The sequence below is a fragment of the Neovison vison genome, chromosome 6, assembly GCF_020171115.1.
Source record: "Neovison vison isolate M4711 chromosome 6, ASM_NN_V1, whole genome shotgun sequence".
Classification (NCBI taxonomy): domain Eukaryota; kingdom Metazoa; phylum Chordata; class Mammalia; order Carnivora; family Mustelidae; genus Neogale; species Neogale vison.
The window spans coordinates 120,334,875-120,362,811 of record NC_058096.1 but is presented as its reverse complement, the minus strand read 5'-3'; the positions used below and the strand labels follow the sequence as shown (position 1 = coordinate 120,362,811).

At 41.7% G+C, this 27,937-nt stretch overlaps 1 protein-coding gene across 22 annotated transcripts in view; it reads left to right on the top strand.

Annotated features, from left to right (window-relative positions):
• KALRN (kalirin RhoGEF kinase) overlaps positions 1-27,937 on the top strand; it is a 661,720-nt gene that overhangs the window by 314,820 nt on the left and 318,963 nt on the right. For all 22 annotated transcript variants that reach the window (XM_044252163.1, XM_044252164.1, XM_044252161.1 and 19 more), the window contains one exon: positions 26,651-26,842. In XM_044252163.1, coding sequence (XP_044108098.1) covers positions 26,651-26,842 — 192 coding nt within the window. The remainder of the gene's footprint in view (positions 1-26,650; positions 26,843-27,937) is intronic.

The window sequence follows — 27,937 nt, the reverse complement described above, 5'->3', positions numbered from 1 at the left end:
ATACAGGAGTCAGGCACCACCCCTTGCGTAGTCAAAAATCTGCATATAATTTTTGATTCCTCAAAAACTGCACTGCTAATAGCCTGCTGTTGACAAGAAGACTCACTGATAACATAGTCAATTAACACATATTTTTATGTTTTATATGTATTATGTGCTATATTCTTACAATAAACTAGAGAAAAGAAAAATGTTAAGAAAACCATAAGGAAGAGAAAATACATTTACAGGACTCTACTGTATTTATAAAAAAAAAAACCCACAAATAAATGGACCCACTTGGTTCAAGCTCTTTGTTGATCAATGGTCAACTGTATAATCTCTAAACCAGAGAAGTAAGGATTTCTCTGTCCACTGGCTATTTAAATCACATATGTAGTATTGTGCCTAATTTGAGAAAACATATATTCAAAAGGAGATTGACAAACTGTACTTGATTGTGAGAAGACTGCTAGGATAGTGAAATTCAAGTAACTGGATATATTCCTTTTTGAGTAAATAGTGTTTTATGGAACGCAGGGCAATAGGCTTAATAGTTGAAGGCTTCCTGTAGAAGAGATAAGGGTGGAAGGGATAGTGAAGCCAATTTTAGCTTCATTCAGATATAGCTTCTAACCCATAATTGATTTTTTTATGAGCTTTCCAAAATCAGATTGAAATACTTTGTGATGTCGCGTGCTTCTTACCACTCGAGCTTTTCCGGTAGAGGTGACCCTTTATTCCCTTAGGATATAAAAATCCTCAAGTCTTCCTATTTTAAAAATGAACAAACAAAAAAGTGAATAAAAAGAAACTTGAGCTATCTTTTCTGGTAGTATAGACTGCTTTCTCTGTGCTTCTCCTTTCCTTCAAAGCGCAGGTGTTTGAGAGAAGAGTCTTTATTTGCCACCTCTACTTCCTCATCTCCTAGATGCGCTTTGACCCCTGCTTTGGACTTCTGTTCCCTCTGGGCAAATGAGGATAATCTTTTTTTTTTTTTTTTTTAAGATTTTATTTGTTTATTTGATAGACAGAGATCACCAGTAGACAGAGAGGCAGGCAGAAAGAGAGAGAGAGGGAAGCAGGCTCCCTGCTGAGCAGAGAGCCCGATGCGGGACTCATCCCAGGACGCTGAGATCATGACCTGAGCCGAAGGCAGCGGCCCAACCCACTGAGCCACCCAGGCGCCTTATCCAAGTCTTCAACTGGGCTTTTTTGTTGCTAAATCCAAAGGACGCTTTTCAGACATTAAATGGTCTTGGGAAGGCATATGACCCTGTCGACCATTTCCTCCTTTTTAAATTCTCTCCACCCAGCCTTCCATGACACCATGCTCTCTTAGTTTCCTTACATCTTTCTGGCTGGTCCTTCTTGGGCTCTTCTCCCTTTTCCCAAGGATTTCCTCAGACCATCTCTTCTCACAGTACACCCCAGGCATGATTTTATACTCTGTCGTAGCCTCAACTGCCACCCTTAGTCTGATGGCTCTGAAATCCATGTCTTATCTCTGATCTCATCCCAGAGCAATCTGTTCATAAACCCGTTAACTCTTTGGACACATCTACTTCGATTTCTTGGTGGGTTCTCAAATCCAGTGTATCCAAAATTTATGTTATCATTTCCACCCCTTCTAGATGTGTTCTTCCTGTATTCCCCATGCCAGCGAGGGACACCAACAACCCATTTGCTCAAGCCAGAAACTTGGGAGTCATTCTTGACTTCTACTTGGCTCTCACACCTAATGATCCTTTGCAAAGTCCTACTGATGCTACCTCTTTATGTGTCCCTTTCCTTTCATCTCTATTGCCACTGCCTGAGATCAGAGTCTCATTATCTCATCTTGGATTTGTCACACTATCCTCCTGTTTTCCCTAACTTGTCATAGTCTCCTTAAATCCTTCCCCACACTGCCGTAACTATTGATATCATAAACCTTTTTATGACCTGGTTACTGCCTCTCTGGCTTTATCTCTTATCCCTCATGTGCTCCCTTTACCACCCCCCTTCCCCATACTCCTGATGTCCCCGTTTGTACCTGAACATCCCCTGCTCTCAAGTGTCAGTGCTGTCTGCTCTTTTATCACTCCCATTTACTTAAGTCTGACCCCCCCTGGCAGTTTCTGTTCATCTTGAAACAATCATATCAAGTATCTTCTCTTCTCAGAAGTGGTCTCTGCAGTTTGGTTGAATGCCCCTTTTCTAGGCATCCACTTATTTTAGCCATATCCCTGTGATGGCAGTTATCATGCAGTGTCATCATTAATTTTAGGCCAGCCTCACTCCCCAGCTGGACTGTGATTTCCTTAGAGCATGAATTTTGTCTCATTAGTCTTTTTATCTCAATGCCTAGCACAGGGAGCCTAACAGGCAATTGGCACTTGAAAAAGTAAATGAATGGTACAGAGAGGATTTCTTTGTGGGATGGATATCAGGTCGATTATCTCTGAGATCCCTTCCAATTCCAATTCATGATAAATGGAAGAGAAATAGATTGGATGAATATTCATAAGAAGGCAAGCCCCAGAACCATATAGCCTGGGGCCTGAGAGGCACTGTGTTAGAATTAGTGAGACTGCACTGAGCTGGGATCAACCTGGACGGCCCTGCCCAGGATCTGACACTTGGAAAGAAGCATTTTTTTTAGTCATATTTTGAGTGAGATTTTTGGACTCGGCTGTGTTTTTTTTTTTTTAATTGAAAAAAAAAACACCCTAAAAAATAATTTCAGTTAAAGTCCTAAGAAACCAATCTTGACAAGAGGAAATGGTAATCCTTACTATGTGCATTTCCAGCTCCACTAAGTTTCCTTGATTTTTCCAGCTGGGATAGCTATCGTCATACTGTATTGTTAACCCTCTTCCTCCTTAGCTTATATGTAGTAAAGTTCTTCCTCTTGCAAAAATTCTTTTTTGAGAGATGAATAATATTGGCCTTTTCCAAAAGAATTTTAAAGGGAAAAAAGGAAAATATCCAAAAAGTAAATTAGATAAAAGAAGTATACAGTATACTGATTTTATGTTCAGTATATTCATTCTAAGTCCAAGATAGCTCATTTGGTCATACTTCTTTTGATTCAGTGTATCATGTTCATTGATAGATACTTTTTGCTTCTCTCTATTTAAGAGACCCTAACACCAACAACAATAATGATAGTAGCATAACACTTACAGAGTACTTTCTGTGTGCTGGACACTGTTCTATTTTTCCTATACTAACTCACTTAATCCTTATAACATTAATGAGTTAGGTATTTCTCTTTTTTTCATTTTTTTTATTCAAGTATGATTAAGATACAGTCTTCTATTTCAGGTGTACAATATCATAATTCAGCCATTCTATATGTTTCTCAGTGCTCATCAATATAAATGTCCTATTAATCCCTTTATCTCTTTCACCCATCCCCCCCATTAGCCTCCCCTCTAGAAACCACCAGTTTATTCTCCGTATTTGAGTTCATTTTTTGTCTCTTTTTTCTTTATTCATTTATTTTGATTCTTAAATTCTGCATATGAGTCATATTTGCATATCCCTGAATGACTTCTCTCACTTAAGCACTTAAGCACTATAATTTCTAAGTTGTTGTTGTTGCAAACGGCAAGATTTCATTCTTTTTTATGGCTGAGTAATAATCCATCATATGAATATTATTATGTTATATTATATATTAATATTCCATTAAGAACCTTTAATACATATTTTAAATATATATTAATATTCCTTTATACACACATATACACACACCACATCATCTTTTTACACTCATCTATCAATGGCCACTTGGGTTTGGGTTGCTTCCATATCTTGGCTATTAGAAAAAACACTCCAGGAAACATAGGGGTACAAATATCTTTTTGAATTATTGTTTTCGTATTCTTTGGGTAAATACCCAGTAGTGGAATTACTGGATATATGGTAGTTCTACTTTTAATTTTTTGAGGAGTCTCCACAATGTTTTTCCACAGTGGCTACATGGTCTCATTCCTACCAATAGTGCGTGAGGGTTCCTTTTTCTTCATATCCTTGCCAACATTTCTCATGTTTTTTATTTTAACCCTTCTGAGATAAAGTGTTATCCCATTGTGGTTTTAATTTGCATTTCCCTGATGCCTAGCGATGTTGGGTCTCTTTTCTTATGTCTGTTGGTCATTTGTTTATCTTCTTTGGCAAAATGTCTATTTAGGTCCTCTGCTGGTTTTTTAAATTGGATTATCTGGTTTATTGGTGTTGAGTTGTGTAAGTTCTTTATATATTTTGGATATCAACTCCTCATTGGATATGTAATTTGCAAATGTCTTCTGCCATACAGTAGGTTGCTTTTTTGTTTACTGATGGTTTTCTTTGCTGTGTATTGGTCTTGGGCCAGTCACTTTATTTCCCTGAGCCTCAATGCCCTTCTCTAAACTGGATCTAGGGACAGCTACTCTGGGGAGTGATGTGACTGTAGGAAATAACATATGGCAAGTGCCTAATAGAGAATTTGGTTCATAGGAGATGCTTGATGAGCAGTGGCCTCTGTGGCAGCAGTGGTGGCCATGGGGTGGTGATGATAGAATACATCTAAGCCTCAGTCTCTTCTAGGCTGGGTTATCAAGTACACTGCTATCATCTCTCAACACTCAGCTTGGTGTGGGCTGCTTACCCATGTTGGGAAGAGTAGGTTTCTTCCCTTTTCTATACTCTTGCCTCCTTTATAATAGACTAGTTGACCGTATATATATAGCTTTATTTCTGGACTCTCTATTCTGTCCCCTGCATCCATATATTTGATTTTATGCCAATGCCATACGGCACCATACGTATGCCATACAAGTGCTAAGGGGACAGATCAGCTATGGGTACTGAGAAGCCTGATCTTCAGGTTAAACATTATGGAAGAAATGGCTGTCTAATTTGAACAATCAGAACCAAGGAAACAAATGGAATAATGGTGCATTCTGCCTGGGGGCGGTAGGTACTGGGTACCCAGCACTGGGCATCCAGGAGTGAATATGTTCAGAGATGCAAGGAGGAGAATGGGCAGTTTGTCTGTAGGAAGGCTCTCAAAAGATAGCAAGGCTCCAGTTACTAGGCTGCAAGTTGGAGGCAGGGTTCCTGGGACATCAGGTAAGGAAGGACTGATTCTTAGGGACGGGATCAAAACTGGGCATCGGGCAGGGCTGGATGGTTGCCAAGGGGACCTGATGTGGAGGTCTGTTGGTGAGATGTGTGTTTCCATTTGATTTCTGAAACTTGGCTGGAGCCAAGCCTGCCACAGGGCCCCAGGAAAGGGAGAAGGAAGAAAAGAGAGTCTGGGCACCAAGTGAGAGCACTCTCCACTCTAGAGAATTTTCAGACTCAGTGCCCTCCATAGAAGGGTACCAAGGGGGTGCCTGGGTGGCTCAGTGGGTTAAGCCTCTGCCTTTGACTCAGTGGGTTAAGCCGCTGCCTGGATGATCTCGCTGTCTCAGGATCGAGTCCCGCATCGGGCTCTCTACTCAGCGGGGAGGCTGCTTCCTCCTCTCTCTCTGCCTGCCTCTCTGCCTACTTGTGATCTCTGTCTCTATGTGTCAAATAAATAAAAATCTTTAAAAAGAAATAAAGAAGGGTACCAAAAGTGTAACCACTTGAGTTCCGCAGCATGACAACATATTTACCATGCACAATGAGAATAATATATGGATGGGAAGAATAAAGCTACTGTCTCTTAGAAAGCATTGACACGATTTAGAAAGGAAACAGGGAAGGCTGTTCCAGAGGAAAGCTCTCCTCTCTGCCCAGTATTGATTCTGAAAGCAAACCATTTATTACTGTGTCTTCCAATAATTAATTTCAGCACAGGTCAACCTGCCCAGGTGAAGAGAAACCAAATCGATTTCCTTTCTCTTCCCTCTTCTTTCCATTTCTGTGACACACTGAGTACCATGGGCCTTAGCAATGAGCTTGCTGCCCTAGAAGCTAGTGCTGGCTGGACTGAACACTAGAGGGAGGGCCAATAGATTTGCATACAGGGGGATAAAAATACTTTGAAAAGAATTTGCAAGGTTCTAAATCTGTGCTATAAAGTGAAGCTTATCAGAACAAGTAATGATAAGAAATGCCATTTATTTAACACATACTTTACAAAGAATCTTTGAAACTTTACATAGAATCTTTGAAACCACCCTTCAGAGTAAGTGTTAATTTATCCTAATTTTCCAGATGAAGAATCAGGCCCAGAGAGGAGGATCCTTCAAGGTTAGGAGGCAAGATTTGAACCCAGGTGGGCTGACCCCAAAGCCCTTCTAGCACATATGCATTCATAGTAGTAGGAAAAACAGAGCTTATTCAACAATCCTTTGGAGAGTTTTTTTTCCCAAACAATGTTTCCGTTTTATTTTTATTTATATTTTTATTTTTAATTACAAAATTGCACATATTCAATATAGAAAAGCAGACAAGCAAATAGGACCAAAAATAATCCACCCACTCAGTTGTCTAACAGTGGCTAATACATTGTTATTTATTCTCCCAGATATTCTTCCCTATATGTACATGGGTCACTGGCTTTTCTCACTTAAGGATATATACATAGTAATGGATACACTGTTATTGATTGCTATGGCATTGCAGATTACCATGGTAATCTATAATGTTATTTATTTTTTTGGTGAAGTCTCTAATATGAAGACTTCTTACTTTTTCCCAGAGTCTGATAATTTATAATTATAGGTTATTAAAACCAGGTACAATTATAAATATGTAAAGAGAGGCAAAATAGCATTGAAAATGGAGAGCTGGGTTTAAGCCAAGGATTCAGAATCTTCTACCAAGAGAAAGCTTCGGAAAATGACAGTTTATAAGTGCCCTCCAAGGCTTTCCTGCTCCCTGCCGTAGATGCACGTGAAGGGCAATGCTGGGAGGACTCTCTGGGTCCCAGCTGGAATGGAGCCAAGTGACTAGTGGTGGCAGGAGTGGTGGTAGTGGGGAGTGCTTCAAAACAGTGGCCTTTGTAGCCTCTTTCTTCCTCCTCCTCCTCTTCCCGTCTCCTTCTTTCTCCCCTTCTCCTCCTCCTCTACCTTTCTCCATTCATGTCTGTCCCATCTTTTCTGAAAAAGGGACTCAGTCAGGGTCCAGCATACAGTGCTCAACTCTGGCCCAGGTGTATTTCAGGTGAGCAGTATTTTCCCGAACCCCTGAGAGCTCCATGGAGTGAATGCTCCCTTGCTGTGGCATTTGGATTGTTGGAGCAGATCAGCAGTGTCTAGGCTGAAGGTTAGGGGCTTCAGAGAACTTACTGGCAGATGAGGCAGCTGGGACAGATGACAAGTGCCAGGAACCAGTCCCTAAGGGCCCCCGAAGGGCTTCAGGCTTTATATGACACAAACCAGAAAATAAAACACATTATCACCAACAAGAACAACCCACCAAGCAGATATGTCTTTTTTTTCCTCTGCCAGTGAGCAACCGGAGGCATTTTCATGAACTAATTTTGTTTAGAATACATTTTTAACAGGAGAAGAGCCCGCTGCCAAGTACTGGCAGGAACAAAGCATTGCGTTTGAGTTGTTCCACCTGGAAAGGAAGCCAGGTTTGGGACAGAGGGAGCTGAGCTCTCGAGGCATCCTATAACATCAGGGGACATCCAAGCCTCATTAGGACTGGTGCCTTTATTTGTCTTGGCATACATGGGCAAATGCCAGCCAGACCTAGGCACTGCCCTTTGAGTTTCAGAGACCTGCTACATTCTAGGAGCCAACCGTGCTGAGTACTGGCAACCTCCAATGTAATTACATATCTCCATGGTGTTTCACACTGTGGGCTCTTTTGTATAATGTATCTGAGCTTCAGCAATGCCAAGTAAGGCTTGAAATAACTCTGGTGGACTTTAGTCCATCATATGCTTAGAATTTGAAAATAACATCGAGGGAAGGGGGCAGTAAGTGAGGCTAAAAAGGGAAGTCCAAATCCATGTGACAGACATGTTTCAGTTTTTCTTCTTCATGTGGTTTCAACTCTGCCTAAGATTATGGACTCTTCAGTGTCTTGGGAATTCACAAGGTCAGTCTCATTTGCTTTAAAACATACAGCTGGGGCACCTGAGTAGCTCAGTCATTTGAGTGTCCAATTCTTGATTTTTGACTCAGGTTGTGGTCTCAGGGTCATGGTCTCAGGGTTGGGAGATTGATCCCTTGGGCTGTGCACAGAATCTGCTTGAGATTCTCTCCCTCTGCCCTTCCCTGTGCTTGCACTCTCTCTTCTCTCTTTCTCTCTCTCTAAAATAAGTAAGTAAAATCTTATTTAAAAATTTAAAAAACATAAAGCTAGAGAAGAGAGCGTTATTTAGATGTAAACTTTGGGTCTGACCCACGCACCGTAGCTATCACTCTGATGACAGTTTTTATAAAGTTAGAAAGGATAGGGTTTGAGATTTATTCCAGGAAATTACATCCCATCATGGCTTCAGGTGGCCAGATAAGTTGGTACTGGATGACCCTGACACAGGGTAATTCCCTAGATTCTCTTTCCTTACTCAATGCTTTCCATGAAGCCTACTTAACATATCCCCATCAGTAAAATGGGAATTACAGGTTCTTCCTCCCATCTTCCTTGTGGGAGACAAAAGACCAGTGAGAAGGATTTGGGGATGGGAATGCCTGAGCTAGAAGGCCCAGAGCTTCTCCAGCAGCATTTGCAGATCATTTAACTCACCAAACCTCATTTCTACATCCATAGAATGGGAAGAATACTTATCCCATTGTAGTTGAAGTGGACATTAAATGAGAGAACATATACTTGAATGCAAGCACTTCAAGTCTAGAGCACAGAGCAGATGTGAATTATCATTATTATTCGGGGGATATAGTGGATGAGATCACGTCTGGAACTCACTCAGGAAAAAGGAACTACAGATACAGAAAAGATTGATGATACAGCCCCATTCTGGGTGTCTCCCAAGAGAGACAATGTGCTGACCAGTCTCGGAGTTTAACTGAACTCTTTGTGCCCCAGGCTTCGCACACGATTTGAGGGCCAGGTTCCCATGTGGAGCCGGTTTAGCTGGGGAGACGTCCTACATTCTAAAGCTAGAGCTGTTGATTTAATGAGCCTTGTTCTGCTGTTTGTGTAAGTGTAGATCAGGGAGACTTTGGGGTCAAAAGTGAATTTGGAAATGAAAATGGAAACATGATGCTTTATATTTAGTGCGCTTTGGCCACTGATCTCACGTGCCCTTTTAACCAGAGAGAAGAGGGAAAGCCCTGCTCCTGGGGATCTGCCCAGCCCCAAAGTGGTGCTTCCTCCAGCCCTGCCCGGCTCTTCCAGGTAGCCCTGCTGCTCTACTGGGGCCCTCGCATCGACCTTCACAGGATTCAGTGAGATAATTGATGCCCTGCTAGACCCCGTCTCCTAGCGAGCTTGCTGCTATTCATTGTGTGACCATTCCATAACCCCATTGCTTAACTTGCCCTTTTACAGCACTGAGGGTGACTTCGCATGGAATTTCTTGCTGAGACTTTCATGACTATGAGGGTTATGGGCATGGTTTGTGGTCATAGAAGATAGCTATGGGCCCATGAAAGTCAGGAACACTCAAGAGCTCCAGATAATGGGGCGAACGATGGGATGTGAGCCTGACCCTCGTGATCCTTCCCTATCTCACGGTCCCATCAGCAGCTCTTCAGATTCTTTCTTTTCCCTGGACCACCCTGTGTGGGGAGAACTTGATCCCCTGCAGCCTCTCTCATCCAACTGAGGAAATGCTCCCATGGCTGAGCCTCTTCATGCAATCTCCTAAGGCTAGTAAATGGGAAGAACATGTTTTCTCTTGGAAACTGGGGATCCTGAGGTGTCAGAGGACCCACAGATTGTGTTGGCTAGTCCTCAGTGGGTAGATGGTGTCTCTTCTGACTTCAAGCTGATCTCTGAATCCAGCCCTGTTTGAGAAGGGGAAGCAGGTGGCCCCATTCCTCATGTAGGTCTCCTTCCTCTGGCCCTCCCGCCTCCCTTACACCCCTCCCCACCACCCTCCCACATTATGAAACAACCGTCTGGTGTTTGTCCCACCAAGACACTTGAACCATGCTTCTCTAAGGACAGGTGGTCTTTCCTCCTGGAGAGCCCTTAGCCACTCCTGCTGTATACCCCCAACAAGCTTTTCCTCTCCAACCCTGGATCAAAGGAGAAACCCTCAGGACTGTATCTTTCTCAGCTCCTCGTCAAAGCCCTCACGTCATCCTGACCTCCTGATCTGGACTTCTGCCCAACCTGTTGCACTGCCTGGCAGATCCCCCCTCCTTTACCTTCACATTTTAGACTTCAGAGTTGGCTCAAAAATGCACCTCCTTCTGAAAATGTCTCTTGGCTTCTCCATCTTACCCAATGACTCTGCTACCTAGGGTGCTCTCAGCATTATATCACCACCTTGTACTACTGTCAGACCTCATATCTTTTGCGTCCTTGGAGAATGAACTCTTCTACATAATTTAATTTCCTCGAGAACTAAGGCTCTACCTTAATTGCTTCTTGCTGCAACTTCAAATTTCACATTTATTGATGGTAAACTCTCTGAAGTACAGCTTAAACTCCCCATGCTTTGTACAGAGCATTCTGAATATAACTCACCCTTTTTTTGGATGCTTCAGGGCACATGGCAGTGTTCACTGATCCCAGTCATGAGTAGAAGAGACACGCCCAGGACCCCTGCAGAGGCTAAGGTTTTCTTTTTCCCCTCACTGAGAATTTCTTGTATCACTGCAGTGGCCTTCTAGGCAGGCTTGCATTCAGGGGAGCTGACCGGGGAATACAGCCCCTCAAGCAGTGTGTGTCACTCCCTGTGGGCCCAGGAGCATCCCTGTGGCTAACAGCCTTATTGCTCCTGGATGATGATGATGGTGATGAGCCTAACAGCACACCTGTGTAAGCTGAGATCTAAGCAACCTAGCCTTTCTAACCCACTGAAATCCCAGTCCTAGAATGGACCTATCAGACCGGAAGAGAATAACAGGATCTCTCCTGTTAATTCCTTTCACATTTGGGTCAGACTATCTTTATTTTGATGGTTTTCAGTTAAAGAGCCCCAAGCATTTCAGTCCACTCCAGCTTGTCAGTATCATACATGGAGGCCTCTGAAGGCCTGGCCCTGGTCTGTCCGTGTGCTGCTGTGGGCTCCACGCCGCTGGCGCAGGGCTTCCATAGTTACACCGTAGTGATAAGGCAGGCTTGCAATCAGACCATACAGCCCCATTCCACACAGAAGCTCTTCGGGCTATTGTCCAAGAGCTTGTCTCACTATTAAGTCTTTTCAAATTTGACATGTCTCTTACCTCTGACTATGGAGGAAAACAATTCAGGGTTGTGGGTAGTTGATGGCTGGCACTGTGCCCAGCGAGAATGATCTCTAAGGACGTCATAGGGGAGTATTTGGAACTGAATCTTTTTTGCATATACATGTCATACCAACATCATGTTTCTTTTAAGCTTTGATGAGCAATGTCATGAAGTCCAAACTGAGAAAGATGACATCTTTGATAAGGGCTGCAGAGAGTTTTTACATTTTTTGGTAATTACGTTTCACTGTGGCTGGTCAGACTTTTGTGTCTTCAGGATCCCAGAGCTAGGAAATGCACAAATGCCTAAGCTAAATACATTTGTAATGAAATCTATTTGTACTTCCAAATGTACTTTGTTTACAAAAATATATTGGAATCTTATCTTTTCCTTTAAAATGTCTTTTATTTGGTATTTTTCATATTTTGAAAGAGATTCCTGTCTGTTGTAATAACAAGTGAAATGTTGCAAAGATATATAAATAGAAATGCTAATTACCCCTCTACTCCTCCTTCCCTCCCTCCCAAGGTAATCACAGTTATCTTTCACATCATTCTTCTTACACATACAAAAATAAGCAAACATATGTAGATATAAAAATTTCTGTTTATTTTTTGGAATAATTTCTAAAGAATGTGTATATGAGTTTTATACTTTACGTGACTTTTCCATGTCTTCTGCTTATAACATTAATACATATTCACCATAGGACATGTGGAAAACAAGAAAATAGTGGAAAAGAAAAATCATTGCTAATATCACTCAGAGATAATCCTGTAAAAACTCATAATATTTATCAGCAAATTTTTATTTAGCACAGCAGAATGCAAAGAATATTTTGCATAGGGTGAAACAAAGGTGAATTCCAGACTAGCATCCACCTTTCACCAGCTCTGTGAGGTTACTCAAGTTCTTTAGTCTTTCCAAACCTCACTTTTCTCTTCTGTAATTGGAGACAATGACATAATCTACCACATGTAATAATGTTTGTAAGTAGATCCCAAAATGGCAGCTGTCATGAACAGTAGTAATTTTTTTAAATTTTTTTTCAGTGTTCCAAGATTCATTGTTTATGCACCACACCCAGTGCTCCATGCAATACGTGCCCTCCTTAGTACCCACAACCAGGCTCACCTAACCCCCTACCCCCCAAAACCCTCAGCTTGTTTCTCAGAGTCCATAGTCTCTCATACTTCATCTCCCCCTCTGATTTACCCCAATTCATTTTTCCTTTCCTTCTCCTAATGTCCTCTGTGTTATTCCTAATGCTCCACAAGTAAGTGAAACCATATGATAACTGACTCTCTCTGCTTGACTTATTTCACTCAGCATGATCTCCTCCGGTCCTGTCCATGTTGATACAAAAGTTAGGTATTCATCCTTTCTGATGGAGGCATAATACTCCATTGTATATATGGACCATATCTTCCTTATCCATTCATCTGTTGAAGGGCATCTTGGCTCTTTCCATAGTTTGGTGATTGTGGCCATTGCTGCTGTGAACATTGGAGTACAGATGACCCTTCTTTTCACTACATCTGTATCTTTGGGGTAAATACCCAGCAGTGCAATTGCAGGGTCACAGGGTAGCTCTATTTTTAATTTCTTAAGGAATCTCCATACTGTTTTCCCAAGTGACTGCACCAACTTGCATTCCCACCAACAGCATAAGAGAGTTCCCCTTTCTCCATATCCTCTCCAACACTTGCTATTTACTGTTGTGTTAATTTTGGCCATTCTAACTGGTGTAGGGTGGTATCTCAATGTGGTTTTGATTTGAATCTCCCTGATGGCTAATGATGGTGAACATTTTTTCATGTGTCTGTGAGCCATTTGTATGTCTTCTTTGGAGAAGTGTCAGTTCATGTCTTCTGCCCATTTTTTTTGACATGATTATCTGTTTTTTGAGTGTTGAGTCTGAGTTCTTTATAGATCTTGGGTATCAGCCCTTTGTCTGTAGTGTCATTTGCAAATATCTTCTCCCATTCTGTGGGTTGCCTCTTTGTTTTGTTGACTGTTTCCTTTGCTGTGCAGAAGCTTTTGATCTTGATGAAGTCCCAAAAGTTCATTTTCGCTTTTGTTTCCTTTGCCTTTGGAGACATGTCTTGAAAGAAGTTGCTGTGGCCAGGGTCAAAGACGTTACTCCCTATCTTATACCGTATACAAAGATAAACTCGAAATGGATAAAAGACCTGAATGGGAGGCAGGAATCTATCAAAATCCTAGAGTAGTAGTTTTATTGCTGGTACATAGGTAGGTAGATAGGTAAAATGATACTTTGGTTTACCTGCCTTTTTCATTTAATCTTACATCAAGAACACTTCCTCAGATCACTAAATAGTCTTCAGAACATTATTGCAATGATGGCATCATGTAACAATACCTCCATGTAGTGAACCAGCCCCCTATTGTTGAACATTTTGGTTCCAGTTTTTTCTTTTACAAACCACAGTTACTATATTTCAACTTCTAAGCACAATATTAAATCCATTATAATCTTTTGTTCTAAATTTTTCTGGTCTTCAGAAGCATCACTATTCATTCAAAAACTAGAGCCATTTTATTTTAAGGCAAAAGACTAGATTTCTGTCACTCCGAATTTCAGCCCAGACTTTGAGTCCTGCCCTTAGATGAGTGGTTTTAACTCTAGATAATGGCTGCAGTGATCTTTTTAAAAATATGCTACCATATACCCACCCCCACCCCTGGCCATTATAATTGGAGTTATTTGACTTAGGGCCTGGATACTGCTTTTCTCCCCCAAGCTCCTTTATCTACCCCCTCATCCTGTCCTATAAGAACCACAGTACTAGATGATTGCCCAAGGCTTCTGCCATCTAAAGGTTATCAGAAAAGCACTGTAAGCTGAGGAAATAGTATGGTCTCCCTCTCTAAGGCTTCCTCTATAGTCTTATGATGTAAGACAGTAGTTCTCAAAGAGAAGGCTATTTTGCTCCCCCCCCTCCAAGGGACGTTTGCAATGTCTAGGGACACTTTTGGGTGTTATATCTGGGGACTGCTATTGGCATCCTGTGGGTATAGGCCAGGAATTCTGCTAAACATTGGACCGTACAAAGAACATCTCCTGTATTAATTTCCTAGGGCTATTATAACAAAGTAGCACAAGCTGGGGGTGTGAGGGGGAGGCTTAAAACAACAGAAATTAATTATCTTGGTTCTGGAAGCTGGAAGTCCAAGATTGAGGTGTCCATTCACAGGGTTGCTCCCTTCTGAGGGCTGGGAGGGAGAATCTCTTCCAGGCCTCCCTCCTAGAGTTTGATAGTTTGTTGGCAATCTTTGGTGTTCCTTGGCTTGTAGCTGTATCATTCCATTCTTGGCCTTCATGTCACATGGTGCTCTCCCTGTGTCTGTATCTTCACATGCCCATTTTTTTTATGGTGAAAAAATGTATATTTAGAATTAGCCAGCTGGACTCCATTTAGATGATCCTGATTTTGTTGGCAACATCTGAAGCATCATCGTCAGAAGTCCGTGGAAGCATATGCATTCTTGTCTCTGTCAGGCCTGATTAGGGTGTTGACCTTGGCCACCTCAATGTCATAGAGCTTCCTCAGAGCCTGTTTAATCTGCTGCTTATTGACCACAATGAACACAAGTGTGTTGTTGTCTTCTATTTCCTTCATGGCTGACTAGATAGTCTGGAGAACTTGATGATGGCATAGAGGTCAAGACTGCTTCTCTTGGGGGTGCCCCTTTGAGGATATTTGGGCTGCCTTCAGAGATGCGGTGTCTCAGACCATCAGAAGTAGGCAGCATGTGAATCTCTATTTTGTATGTGACTATGGACACCTCTCAATACCACTTTCTTGGCCGTCAGCGCCTTTGCTTTAGCCCCTGCTTTGGGAGAGGCAGAACTTCCTTCTTCATCTTTGGTGCCATCTTCAGAAAAAGTGTTTTGAGGCCCCATGACCATCTTTTTATAAGGCTACTAGTCACATTGTATTAAAACCCACCCAGTTCCAATATGACCTCATTTTAACAAATTATGTCTGCAGTGACACTATTTTAAAAAATGGTCACCTTCTCAGGTGCTTGAGGTGAAGGTTTCAACATAATTTCAGAGGAACAGAATTCAACCTGTAACAGCCTCCCAAACAAAGAATTTTCTGGCCCAAAATATTAGTAGTGCTATTGTTGAGAAACGCTTTCCATATAATCTGCGATTCGAACCCAGGGAGGTTAAGCCAAGGCCAGAATGGGGCTGTAGAAGGAGTCCAGGGTCTGCAAAGGTGGAAAGTGAGCAGGAATACCTCCAGTCCAGAGGGTCTGTGCTCTTGATCCCAGGGCCGCATCTGACCAAGGAGGAGGAGGGATTTGAAGGGACACTGGGCTAACTGGGCCAAAGCAGAAGTGTGGGTAGGGCAGAGCCTCTGACCCCCATTTCCCTGGGTCAGGCCCAGCCTTTCCCTGTCTGTCCCCTTTAGGACTGGGAGAGAAAAGAAAACTAAGTCCCCTAGCCTGCAGGTTTTCCTCAGTATTTTCAAGCCAACTGTCTTGTCTCCCCAGAGCCCTGCCTTCCCCCTCTCACACCCACTGCCTCCCACTGGCAGCCAGACATAGAACATGGAAACCAGGAAAAACAGCAACACTGCAAAGTTATATCTTTTGAAAGAGAACATTGCTTTGGGTACACCCCCCTCCAAAGTATGTCTTGGGTTGCCAGACCCTGCAGCAGGTGGCCCTATTCATCTTTGTTCTGTAGAGATGCAGTCTCTCCACCTGCTTGTTTCCGTGGCTTGCAGACATTCCACGTGAGAATGAACTTCTACAGGGCCATGATAACTGGGCAATCTACGTATCCATGTCTGAACACTTAGGTCTACCTTGTTCACTTTTTGAATGTTTGCCCACATTCTTCTGTTATGCTTACGTGTTCCCCTTTGTTATTTTGCCAATTCAAGGAGAGTTGGTGAAGGAAGGAGAGGGAAGGGTGGCCAGGGTGAAAACCACGTTATCAATTTCTGGGAGTGGTAGGTTGCTTACTAGCAATATTGAATCCAGCTGGCTACATCTGGGGCCTGTTCAGCAGAAAGAAGATGAAACACTTCCTTCTTCGGTCTTCAGAGCTTTGTGTCTGCGTGGCATTCTCCTGGTTTTGAACTCCTGATTGTTCAGCTCCCTAGGATCCTTTCCTTTGTCCCAGCCTGAGGCTCTAGGCCAGCCTTTGGCCTCTAATCCTCCCTCCTGTTTGCACCATCTTCCATCGAGCACCAGTATTGCTCTCCCAGTCCCAGTCTATAGCCTGGTGTCTACCTTCTACTGCTCTCCAGGCCCTGGACGCATAAGAAGGGGGAAGGTCAGGGACAAAGTTCTTTCTTGCTTTCTGTCTCAGCCCCCTAGGCATGGCCACATTTTCTGGAAACTGACCAGTCTTTCTTACAAGCTAGACCTGATGTTTCCTGTCAAATCATACCTTATAACCTGTGTTGGCAACCTCTAGGATCCACCCTGTCTTTTGGTCCAGAAAACAAATTGTTTCATTGTTGTTGTTGTTGTTATATTAAATAGACAGATGATAATAGGTCACATGCTAACAGTTTTCATTATTCTTTTGCTCTCTTGCCTGTTAGTAACTAGATATTCAACCTCTAGCCTGTAGCTGAGAGGAAACACACTGAAGTTCCTTCAAAGTATATGTAAATGAAGAGGGCTGATGCAATTCGAAGGAAAGAAAAGGGTCCGTAAAAGAGAGAACACCCTAGTGAAAAATAACTGCTATTCTTTTCTCAGAATTCCTAGACCTTGGTACATTCTTAAATGCATAAAAATTAGACTGTAGGAAAATAAAACTTTACTTTAAAAAAAAAAAGCTTTACTTAAAATATGTGGAGTTCTGGAAATACACTATTTATCAGTAATAGAAAAGGGGCTACACCATTTCAGATAGAGAGAAGAAAATGCTCCTAGCAAGTAGCAATGCATGTGAGACTGGGACAGGGTGGTGATTGTGTATGTGTTTGTGATATAGCCAGCAGTGAGGTTTCCAGAGATAATCTCAACACCCAAGCCATTTATGTTGGGAGCTTTTGACATCTATAGTAGTTGTTTCTGGTATTAGTCCCAATTAATAGACTGAATATTTGTACAGAGAGTCTCCAATTTAAGGAACCTCTAATTAGGACTACTCATCAGACACTCCATGTTTGGACATACAAATTGCCCTAATGAAGGCAACTATCATTTGTTCCTTTATTCAGAACCGTAAGAAGATGTCCTTCTAGTAGATGTAATATGGTGGGTTAACCATCACTGGTACTAGGAGCAGTTTCCTACTTTTTTCCTACTGCTTCCCACCAAAGACCACTTGGCCATTGCCAGAGTCTATCCCCTGCTTCCCTGTGAGAGCCAGCAAATGGAGAAGAAATGTGTGCCTGGTGTTTGGGAATGAAAACTGAAAAACGTTTTCCTTCATCAGCCTAGTTATAAATGTTGGTTGGTTGTACATGATGTACTATGTTAGTACCAAATTTTTAACATATTATGTGCTCAACTGAATTTCTTTATTTTATCCTGGGAATCTAACTCCCATTTACATTCTCAGTGTTAAATAAGAGACTTACAAAGGGGGGCACCTGGGTGCCTCAGTCAGTTAAGCATCTGCCTTCAGCTCAGTTCATGATCCCAGGGTCCTGGGATTGAGTCTAACATCAGGCACTCTGCTCAGTGAGACCCACCTCCCTGCCCATGCCCTCTCTCTCTGACCCACCTCCCTGCCCAGGCCCTCTCTCTCTTTTCACTCAAATGAATAAATAAAATATCTTAAAAAAAAAAAGAGGTTTACAAAGGAACTTTTAGGTTAATACTTACTCTTAAACTGGGTACTACCTACATTAGAAGGCAAGGTAAATATCCATTTCCAAGCCTTACTGCTGACAAGATCCTGGGCTGCACGGCTTTGGGATTCAGTGCCGATTGAAAGGAGAGCACTGCACCTACTAGGTACATTGATGAGTAGTTCAGATAGAAAAGATGAGTAAGATAGGACTCTTTCCTTCAAAGAGAATGCAGTTTTCTCTGGAAGTCACCATATGCACTGTGCATATGCAAAACAAAACAAAAAATAGCAATTGCAAGAGAATAATTGCAATATCATAATTTAGAAATCAAAGTCATAAGAACATGCCATTCCAATCAAAATTCCACTGGTATTTTTCAAAGAGCTGGAGCAAATAATCCTAAAATTTGTATGGAATCACCCCGAATCGCTAAGGAAATGTTGAAAAACAAAAATAAAACTGGGGGCATCACATTACCTGATTTCAAGAACAAATAAAATGCAAAGTAACAGGGAAGCAGAGGAGGTAGAGATTTTACATTCAGTCTTAGAGAGATATATGGTTTAGTGAAAAGTACCTGAAGGTGACAGCTGCAGAAACCCTGCTTGCCATTTTCTAGCTACCGAGCATTCTTCAAACATCTTACTTTGTCTCTCTGAGCCTCAGTGTTCTCATTTGAAAAATGAAATTAATAATGCCCATCTTAAAATTGATCCTAAAGTCTAGACGTAATGTATATAAAGAGCCTAATACAATGCCTGGCACACCTGTAGACACCTCATAAGCTTATACTGTGTTCTTTGATGGTAAATGTTTTGTAAAGACTTAGAAAGAATGTATATTTTGCTATTTGTGGATGGAGTATTAATAAATGTCAGTCATATCAGCTAGATCAAGTCTTAACATCTCCTATATCCTTACTAATTTCCTGTCTACTTTTTCTATTTAATTATTGGGAGAGGGGTATTAAATCTCTGATTGTGATTGTGGATTTATCTGTTTCTCCTTGAAAGTTTGTCAGATTTTGCTTCACGTATTTTAAAGCTTTGTTCGTAGGTGCATAAATGTTTGGCAGTATGTTGTCTTCTTGATGAATTGATCCCTTTATCATTATGAAATGACCTTCTTTTTCCCCAGGAATATGATTTGCTTTGAAATCTATTATGTCTGATATTAATAAAACCACCCCAGGTTTCTTTTGATTAATGTTATCATGCTGCAATTTTTCTGCCCTTTTACTTTTAACTTATTTGTGTCTTTACATTTAAACTGTATTCCTTGGAGATAGCACATAGTTGGAGCTTGCCTTTTAATCCAACCTGACAATCTCTGCCCTTTGATTATGGTATATAGACAACTTATATTTAATGTGATTATTGATATGTTTTATCTATCATCTTGTTATTTTTTTTCTATTTCTTTCATCTATTCTTATCTTCCTTTTTCTTTCTGTTTTGGGTTAATTGAATATTCCTTTTCCCTAAAAAACAGATTTATTGAGATATAGTCACATAACATACAATTCACCCCTTTAAAGTATACAACTCCATGGTTGCAAGTATATTCACAGAATTGTGCAAATATCATCACAGTTAATTTTGGAACAATTTCATCACAAGAAATTCTGAAACCATTAGCAATCACTTCAGCCCCAGTATCCCTTGGAAAGCACTAATGTACTTTCAGTCTAGAGCTAGAGAGTATAATATTAAGCAAAATAAGCCAGTCAGAGAAAGACAAAAACTATATGACTTTACACATATGTGGTATTTAAGAAAAAGCAAACAAGCAAAGGAAAAAAAAGAGGGAGAGAGAGAAACCAAGAAACAGTCTCTTAACTATAGAGAACAAACTGATGGTTTGCAAAGAGGAGGGTGGAGGGGGGAATTAAATGATGGGAATTAAAGAATGTACTTATCATGAGAACAGAGTATTTTTTATGATTACATTTTATTTCCTTTGTTGGATTATTAGCTATAACTATTTCTTTACTTTAATGGTTGCTTTAGGGTTAGTTATGATATGTGACTTTAGTTTATTACAGTACACCTTCAAATGATGTTATGCCATTTTACATATAAGAACCTTATAATAGTACATTTCCATTTCTTCCTTTCTGACATTTTTGCTATTGTTGTCATATGTTTTATTATACATGTGCTATAAACTCCATGCTACATTGCTATTTTTATATTATATTTTAAAGAGATTTAAATAATAAGAACAAAATCTTACATTTTTCCCACCATGTAATTAACATTTCTAGAGTTCTTCTTCATTCCTATGTGTGAATCTGTATTTCCATCCGGTACCATTTTCCTTCTTCCTGAAGGACTTCCTTAAATGTTTCTTGTCATGCAAGTCTGCTAGTGAAGAATTCTTTCAGATTCGTATGCATCAATATGTCTTTATTTCACCTGTTTTTGAAAAATACTTGGGGTGGACATAGAATTCTAGGTTGACAGGATTTTTCCTTCTTTCTGTGAAGAAGTTGTTCCACAATTTTCTTCTTGCATTGTTTCTTGTAGGGAGTCTGCTGTCAATCTTTACATCTCCCCCCCCCCCGGTGTGTGTGTGTGTGTGTGTGTGTGTGTGTGTGTGTGTGTGTGTAACATGTCTTTTTTCCTCTGGCCACTTTTAAGAATTCCTTTCCTTTTTTTCCACTTGGTTTGACTCAATTTTTATGTGCCTTGGTATAATTTTCCTTGGGTTTCTTAGGTTAAGTTTTAGTTTATTATATCTGTGGATTTACAGTTTTTAGTAAGTTTGGAATTTGGGGGTCATTATTTTTTTAAACATCTTTTCTTCCTCCCGAACTCTCTTTTTGGGATTTCAATTACATGGGTGTTAGCTTTATTAAAGTTGTCCCACAGCTCACTGATACTTCATTTAAAAAAAAATTATTTTTCTCTCAGCATTTCACTTTGAATAATTTCTGGCTATGTTTTTGAGTTCAGTAATCTTTCCTCTCCTTTGTTTAACCTACTACCATCCAGTATATTTTTCATCTCTTCAAGTGCAAGTGCAAGGTCTTTTTTTTTTTGTATCTTCTGTTTTTCTATTTAACTTTTGAACGTATGAAATACAATTGTAATAGCCATTTTAAAAAGCTTTACCTGCCAATTTAATATCTGTGTCAGTTGTAAGTCAGTTTTGATTGATTTTTATCCTTAACATAGGTTATATTTTCTTGCCCTTTTGTATGTGTACTAGTTTTTTTTTTTTTTTTTTTAATTTGACAGATAGAGATCACAAGTAGGCAGAGAGGCAGGCAGAGAGAGAGGAGGAAGCAGGCTCCACACTGAGTAGAGAGTCTGATGCGGGGCTCAATTCCAGGACCCTGGGATCATGACCTGAGCTGAAGGCAGAGGCTTTAACCCACTGAGCCACCCAGGTGCCCCTGTCTAGTAGTTTTTTATTAGACACCAGACATGGTATCTGTTGGTTGCTAGGTACCTTGTTGGTTGCTGAATATTTCTGTATTCCTATAAATATTCTTAAGCTTTGTTCTGGGATATAGTTAAGTTACTTGAAAAAAGTTTGATCTGTTCAGGTCTTAAAAATTTGTTAAGCAGGACCACAGCAGTGCTAGGTTAAGGCTAATTATTTGTCCCTGCTGAGGCAAGACTCTTCTGAGTACTCTACCTAATATCCTATGATTCATGAGGTTTTCCAGTGTCCCTGGTGTAAACAGGTACCATTCCCAGCCTTGAGTGACTAGTAGGTGCCATTACCTTTAATTCCTTCAGGTTTTTTTTTTTTTTCCCAGCCTTGGCTCATGTCCTCACACACAGATGCATTCTCTGCATATCTGCCCAAGGTTGGGTAAGGAAAGAAGGTGAAAGAAATCTGTTTGTCAACTGTAAAGTACTATTCTGATGTAAAGTTTGGGGTATCACCCTGATTTGTCTGCCGTTCACTAATGTCAAAATCCAGAGATAAGTAGAGACAAGTTATCCTAGTTCTCTTTCTTCCATGAGGAAAAAGCAAAAATAAGTAAATAAATAAATAAATAATGGGCTAGGGCTGCAGCAAGGTGAATGGAAGGTAGACTGAAGGCCTGAATTATCTAGGGCATTTTACCTGGTTGACATAGGGATTGGGAGATAAGAACAGAAATTACAGCTATCTGTGTGTCCCAGTTGTCTGACTCAGGATGACCACAGGCCCTGCTTGAAAGCCTCAATAGCTGAAGGATCAATAACTCAGCTCTTCTCCCTACTTTTGACATATCAGTTGGGTAATTCTGTTAAGGGGTCAAGTACAAGGCAGAGACTAGGCAGCTTAGAAACCAAATAATGCCTAGGAACTGTATTCAGAGTGAAGTCCAACCCCGGACCTGGGGCAGAAACTGCTGTTTATTTGGTCAGAAGGTGAGCAGAAGTGCTTTGGTTATACTCTAGCTGATAGTCTCTAAGCACATTCCTATTTCAGGACTGTACCAGGAAGTAGAATAAATCAAGTGGGACTGAAAACTGCATATGAATTCTAGCATGTAAGGTCTTGTACCAAGTAGTTGAAGAGAGCCAAAGATTAAATATTAGGATTGATGGGGGAGTGATGTATTCTTTAATTTATTAATTCATTCACTAAATATTTATGGAGCATTTACTTGGTGCCAGGCACTAACAGAAAGAGATAAAAGACATTGTGTGCCTCTTAGCAGATGAGAAAGGCAAATATTTGCATTGGAATATGGCAGGTACCAAGGAGGGGCTTGGCACAGATCACTCTGAGACCTCAGAGGAGCACATCTAAGCCAACCTTGTGTAAGAAGTGGCTATGAGGATGGACTTTCTGGAGAAAGTGATACCTAGGCTGGGCCTTAAAGGGTAAGAATTGGTCATGTACAAAAAGTGGAGGAAGGGCATCTCAGGCAGAATAGAGGCAGGATTCAGCGCAATGAGTTTCCGGTAGTGTAAGCACGTTGTTTCATTGGCTGTAGGGGATAAATGTGAGGTGAAGCTGTTGAGAAAAAGCAAGTGTCAGATGTAGAAAGGCCTGGCATGCCATGCTAAGGAATTTTACCCCAAAGGCAGTGGAAAACCACTGAACAGTTTTGAGTAGAAGAGAGGTGTGATTGGATCTGCTTTTTAAAATCTCTTTCTGGTAGTGATAGGGAGGAGGGCCAGGCAGCAGGTAACGCAGGGGGCCCAGCTTTTAGCATTGACTACCTTACCCTTCCTCCTGCCTTTATTATCCCTTTCTCTTTATAAAATTTATTTTCTCTTTTCTGCATTATCCAGTATCATTTCTAACTGCTGTCTAATTTATTCAGGTTGACTCAGCTTATCCAAACATACCATGCTCATTCCCATCTCTGTGCCTTTTCATTCAGTAACCATTTAACAAGTACCTGTAGTAAACCAGTCATGGTTCCTGGTATGAAGAACCAAAGATGCATGAAACATGGAACCTACATTTAAGCTCACAGACCAGTAGAGAGATACCCATGGGAGCACATTGTTACTATGGGGATGATAATGGCCATGAAATGGATAAATATAGAGTACTGTGAGCATAAAGAAAAGGGAATCATGTCAATGAGAAGCCCTCTTCCTTCTCTGCTAAATCCTGCCTTCACTCTGTATAGAGGCAGGGCAGGGTCTTTATACACTAGATATCTATCCTATCTGTCCTCTATTTAGAACTGTTAGTGGCTTCCCACTGTGTTTGGGGTGAAACTCCTCAGCATGGCACACCAAGGCCCTTCTTCATCTGACTGCATAGTGTAATAGTTTGGAGCTTGGTCTCTGAAAACAGAAAAGATTTTAATCTTGGTTCTGTCACTTATGAGACATGTGACCTTGGCCAAAAATTATTTGTGCCTCAGTTTCTTCATCTGTAGAATGGGGCTAATGGTTGTATTGACTTCATAGGGTTATTTTGCAGATTAAGAAGTTAATATACATATAAATTTTAGATTGTTCTTGGCATGTGAAAATTATTCAATAATTATTGACTGTTTTTTTTAAATATTTTATTTATTTATTTGACAGACAGAGATCACAAGTAGGCAGAGAAGCAGACAGAGAGAGAGGAGGAGGAAGCAGTCTCCCCATTGAGCAGAGAGCCCGATGCAGAGCTCGATCCCAGGACCCTGGGATCATGACCTGAGCTGAAGACAGAGGCCTTAATCCACTGAGACACACAGGCACCTCTTATTAGCTGTTTTTATTCTCAGTTTTGCTATCATGTCAAGAAACTTTAACCTTTAATTATTATTGTGTTACTTGCCCAGTGTTATGTGTTACCATAGTATTTCTTTCAAGAATGATTATATAATAATCTTTGGAGGCAGCATACATTGCATATGCATCTGTACTCCTGAGAGACTCAGAGCATGTCTTAAGGTGTTTTAGGTATGTCTTAGGGTGATCAGCCATTCCAACTTGCTCAGAAGTGATGGGACATCTAGTGTTAAAATCAGGAAAATCCCAGACAAACTGGGACAAGTTGTCCACTTTATGTGCAGTGGGTCCTTCGGTTTTGCTTTTTATTTATCTCTTATTGGTCTCAAACTTAACTTTCAAATAAGCTTGCTTTGGCTTTGCCACAGATATTAATTTTTTGCCTAGAAAATATAAGGTCACAACCTGTGGGTTTCTTTGGGGTTTCCTGAAATTCTCTAGGGTTTAAGATAGAAAATATGAGGGATTCCGGAAAAAAACAAACAAACAAAAACAAAACTCCCTCCCATCTGCTCTGGGTATATTTACTAGAAATTGTGGACAACCACAATTCCATGAATTCCCTAAGTGGCACTGAGGGATTCTTCCTCCTTTTCAAGTCCCACCACCACTCTACTCACCTGCATTGGGACAACATTTGCCTAGGCCATTGTTTTTCCGACAACATTCCTTAAGTAGCCACTGGGACCTCTCTAAGTATTTCTTAAAACCATGACAAGTGTTTACTGAAGGCTTGCCCATCTTCCTCAGTAAAACCGAGAGTCTGTGTCAACAGCCTCTGAAAGTTTCGACCCCAGCGCATTAGCTTTCCGGGGCTTCCATAACAAAGCAGCACAAACAAGGGAGCTTAAACAACAGAAATGTATTGTCTGTCAGTTCTGGAGGCCAGAAGTCTAAGATCGAAGTGTCAACAGGATTGGTTCTTTCAGAGGGCTATGTGGGAGAATCTGTTCCCCGCCTCTCTTAACTCTAGTGGTTTGCTGGCAAGGTTTATCATTCCTTGCCCCGTAGATGCATGCCCCAATCTCTGTTTCATCTTCACATGGCATTCTTTCTGTAAGGATACTGGTCGTGTTAGATTAGGAACCCGCTCTACTCCAGTAGGACTTCGTCCGAACTAATTATATCTGCAATGACTCGGTTTCCAAATAAGGTCACATTCTGAGGTTTTGGGTGTTAGGACTTCAACATGGGAATTTTCAGGTTGCAGGCAAGGAGTACAATTCAATCTTTAATGCCCAGATCCTCAGGTGAATCAAAAAAAATAAGCAAAACAAAACAGAACCCACCCCTTAAAAAAAAAACAAAATAAAAAATGAAAACTCCACGGACACTAAAGACCACTTCTCCATAGGCCAAGTCATTACTCATAAACCCATTTCAGTTCTCATTCACTGTGCATTTGATACTTTCCTTTTGCCAGATTTGCACCCTCACCAGTTACCACTTATTCACAACTCCATAGGGCATTGCATGACTGTAGGGATATTAAGAAATATGATAGACACTTGAATCACCAGTTCTCAAGCAGGGAATATCAGGATCTTTTTTAAGGGAAGCCTGCTGAGGAAAAGTTGAATCCATGGCATAACTCTTATAAAGGCAGTGACTCCTGTCCTGATGAATAATAATTACAATTTGGTTGCCTTTTTAAATGCTCTAGAGAATACTGTGGTGTATACAGACAGGAGTTGGAGGAGTGTGTGTGTGTGCGTGTGGCAATATGCGAGTGCAGGCAGTCTCTTAAGATCGCCAGGCTCCTCCCCAGCCTTCCTGCAAACATTAAGCCTTCACTGGGTGCACAGGGAACAGCCTGCATCTCCTCTCTCTGACCGTGGCTGCTTCCTTCTGTCAGCTCCCTGGAATTGCTGACCCCTTCCCCTGCAAAGAGATAGCTCTGTTCCAGAAGATAAACACCAGTAGTCACAGGGAACTTGGGGGCAAAAGTCGAACAAGTCCCCAGTTATTGTTTCCTGGGTGTTCTCGCATAGAAACACAGACGATCTTTGTGGATGAGGTATTTCTGTCTCTGGCAGTTATAGCCTGAGATGCAAAGGCAGTGATGGATCTTCGCAAGGGTGGGGAGTCGCAGCGCGCACGGGGACGGGGGTTCTCGCATGCCTCCTCTCTTCTTCCCAGGGACATCCCACCTCTGAGAAATCTCAGGGACGGAGGAGGCACCTAGCTAGTGCCCACTTGTGCCAAGCTGCCAAGCTGCTAGCTCGCTGAGAGGCGGCAGGCGAGCCTGGCACTCATCTCCTCCGTGCTGGATCAGGGAACTGTGGGCTCCCCGCCTACGCCCTGCGCTGCAGCTCTGGGCAGCCCCGGGTGGGCTGGGGGAAGGCGCGAAGCTTGGTCAGTGACTGCAAGTTGACTTTCGCTCACTGTTGCTGCTGGCAGAATACCTACACCAATGCGGACAAGCTCCTAGAAGCCGCCGAGCAGCTGGCTCAGACAGGGGAATGTGACCCGGAGGAGATCTACAAGGCAGCTCGACACCTGGAGGTACGCATCCAGGACTTTGTGCGCCGGGTGGAACAGCGGAAGCTTCTCCTGGACATGTCTGTCTCCTTCCACACACACACCAAAGAGGTAAGGTGGGCTGGTGGAAAGGGAGCATTGGCTGGTATGCCCCGGGGGCCTGGGTGGTCTTAGGGTTCCTAGCCTCCTGACGGTGATGACACTCGCAATTTGCCCCTGATAGCCTGTATTTAGGTCTCAACCAGAATGGAACAAAATTTTTCCCTTCTCATCTCAAGTGGGGGGAGGGCCACAGAAGCAGGTCATTGACCAAGTCTGCTAGAGCATCCAGTCTGCAGCTGGAGAAATTTGGGGATCCCTGGTGTAGGAATAGACATGACAAAAGGAAATATATAATCGCCGACTCCTTTCCCACCCCAGACCCACTTTCTCTTGGTTGCTGTTTCCTGTCAGAAATTAGTCCAGCAGAACTTTGATCATCTTTGCTACCAGCAAGAAGCATACAGAGTTTGCAAATGTGTTCTGTGTTTTTCTTTTATCTTTTTAAAACAGAGGATTAAATCTTCTTAATGAGGTCTGCCAGAGGGTTGATGTTAAAGTGAGTTGGTTCTCAACTTGCCTGATGGTGGAGTGGCCGCCGGTGAAGGAAAGGGGAAATTACCCTCATGCAGGAGGAAGCCAGCTGGGCTTAAGTCTGGCCTGAATCATTCAGAGGAGAGCAGGAGAGAGGGGAGGATAGATTAGGTTACACTATTGGCAGGGCGGAGGGCCTCATAGAGAGGAGGAGGGCTGCAAACCTGCAATTGCTTTTCATTTCTGATTAACATGGCGCACTCTGAAATGGAGTAAGTGGCCAGCGAGGAGGCACACTGAGCATCCTCTATAATAACACCCTTGGCAGATGAACTCATTAGGTGTATGCGTGCTTGTGTTCCCCCAGGAATTCATTTTAATAGAGTATTAATTAGAGTTTGATTGCTTCTCAGGAAAAAAAAAATTAACCCTGCTTAATTAAGTTGATTTTTGATATTTGAAATGCATTAAGAACCCTGGTTGTTACTACTTCACAGGCTTTTCTGACACTTGGTGGGAATGAATGCAAATCATTGCAGTGCCTATCAAAGAAAAGCATGAAAAGATAATGTTTTCTAAACTGAGATTCCCCAGGCAGATGGAGGGCTGGCGAGCTCCCTGAAGATGGCTCTG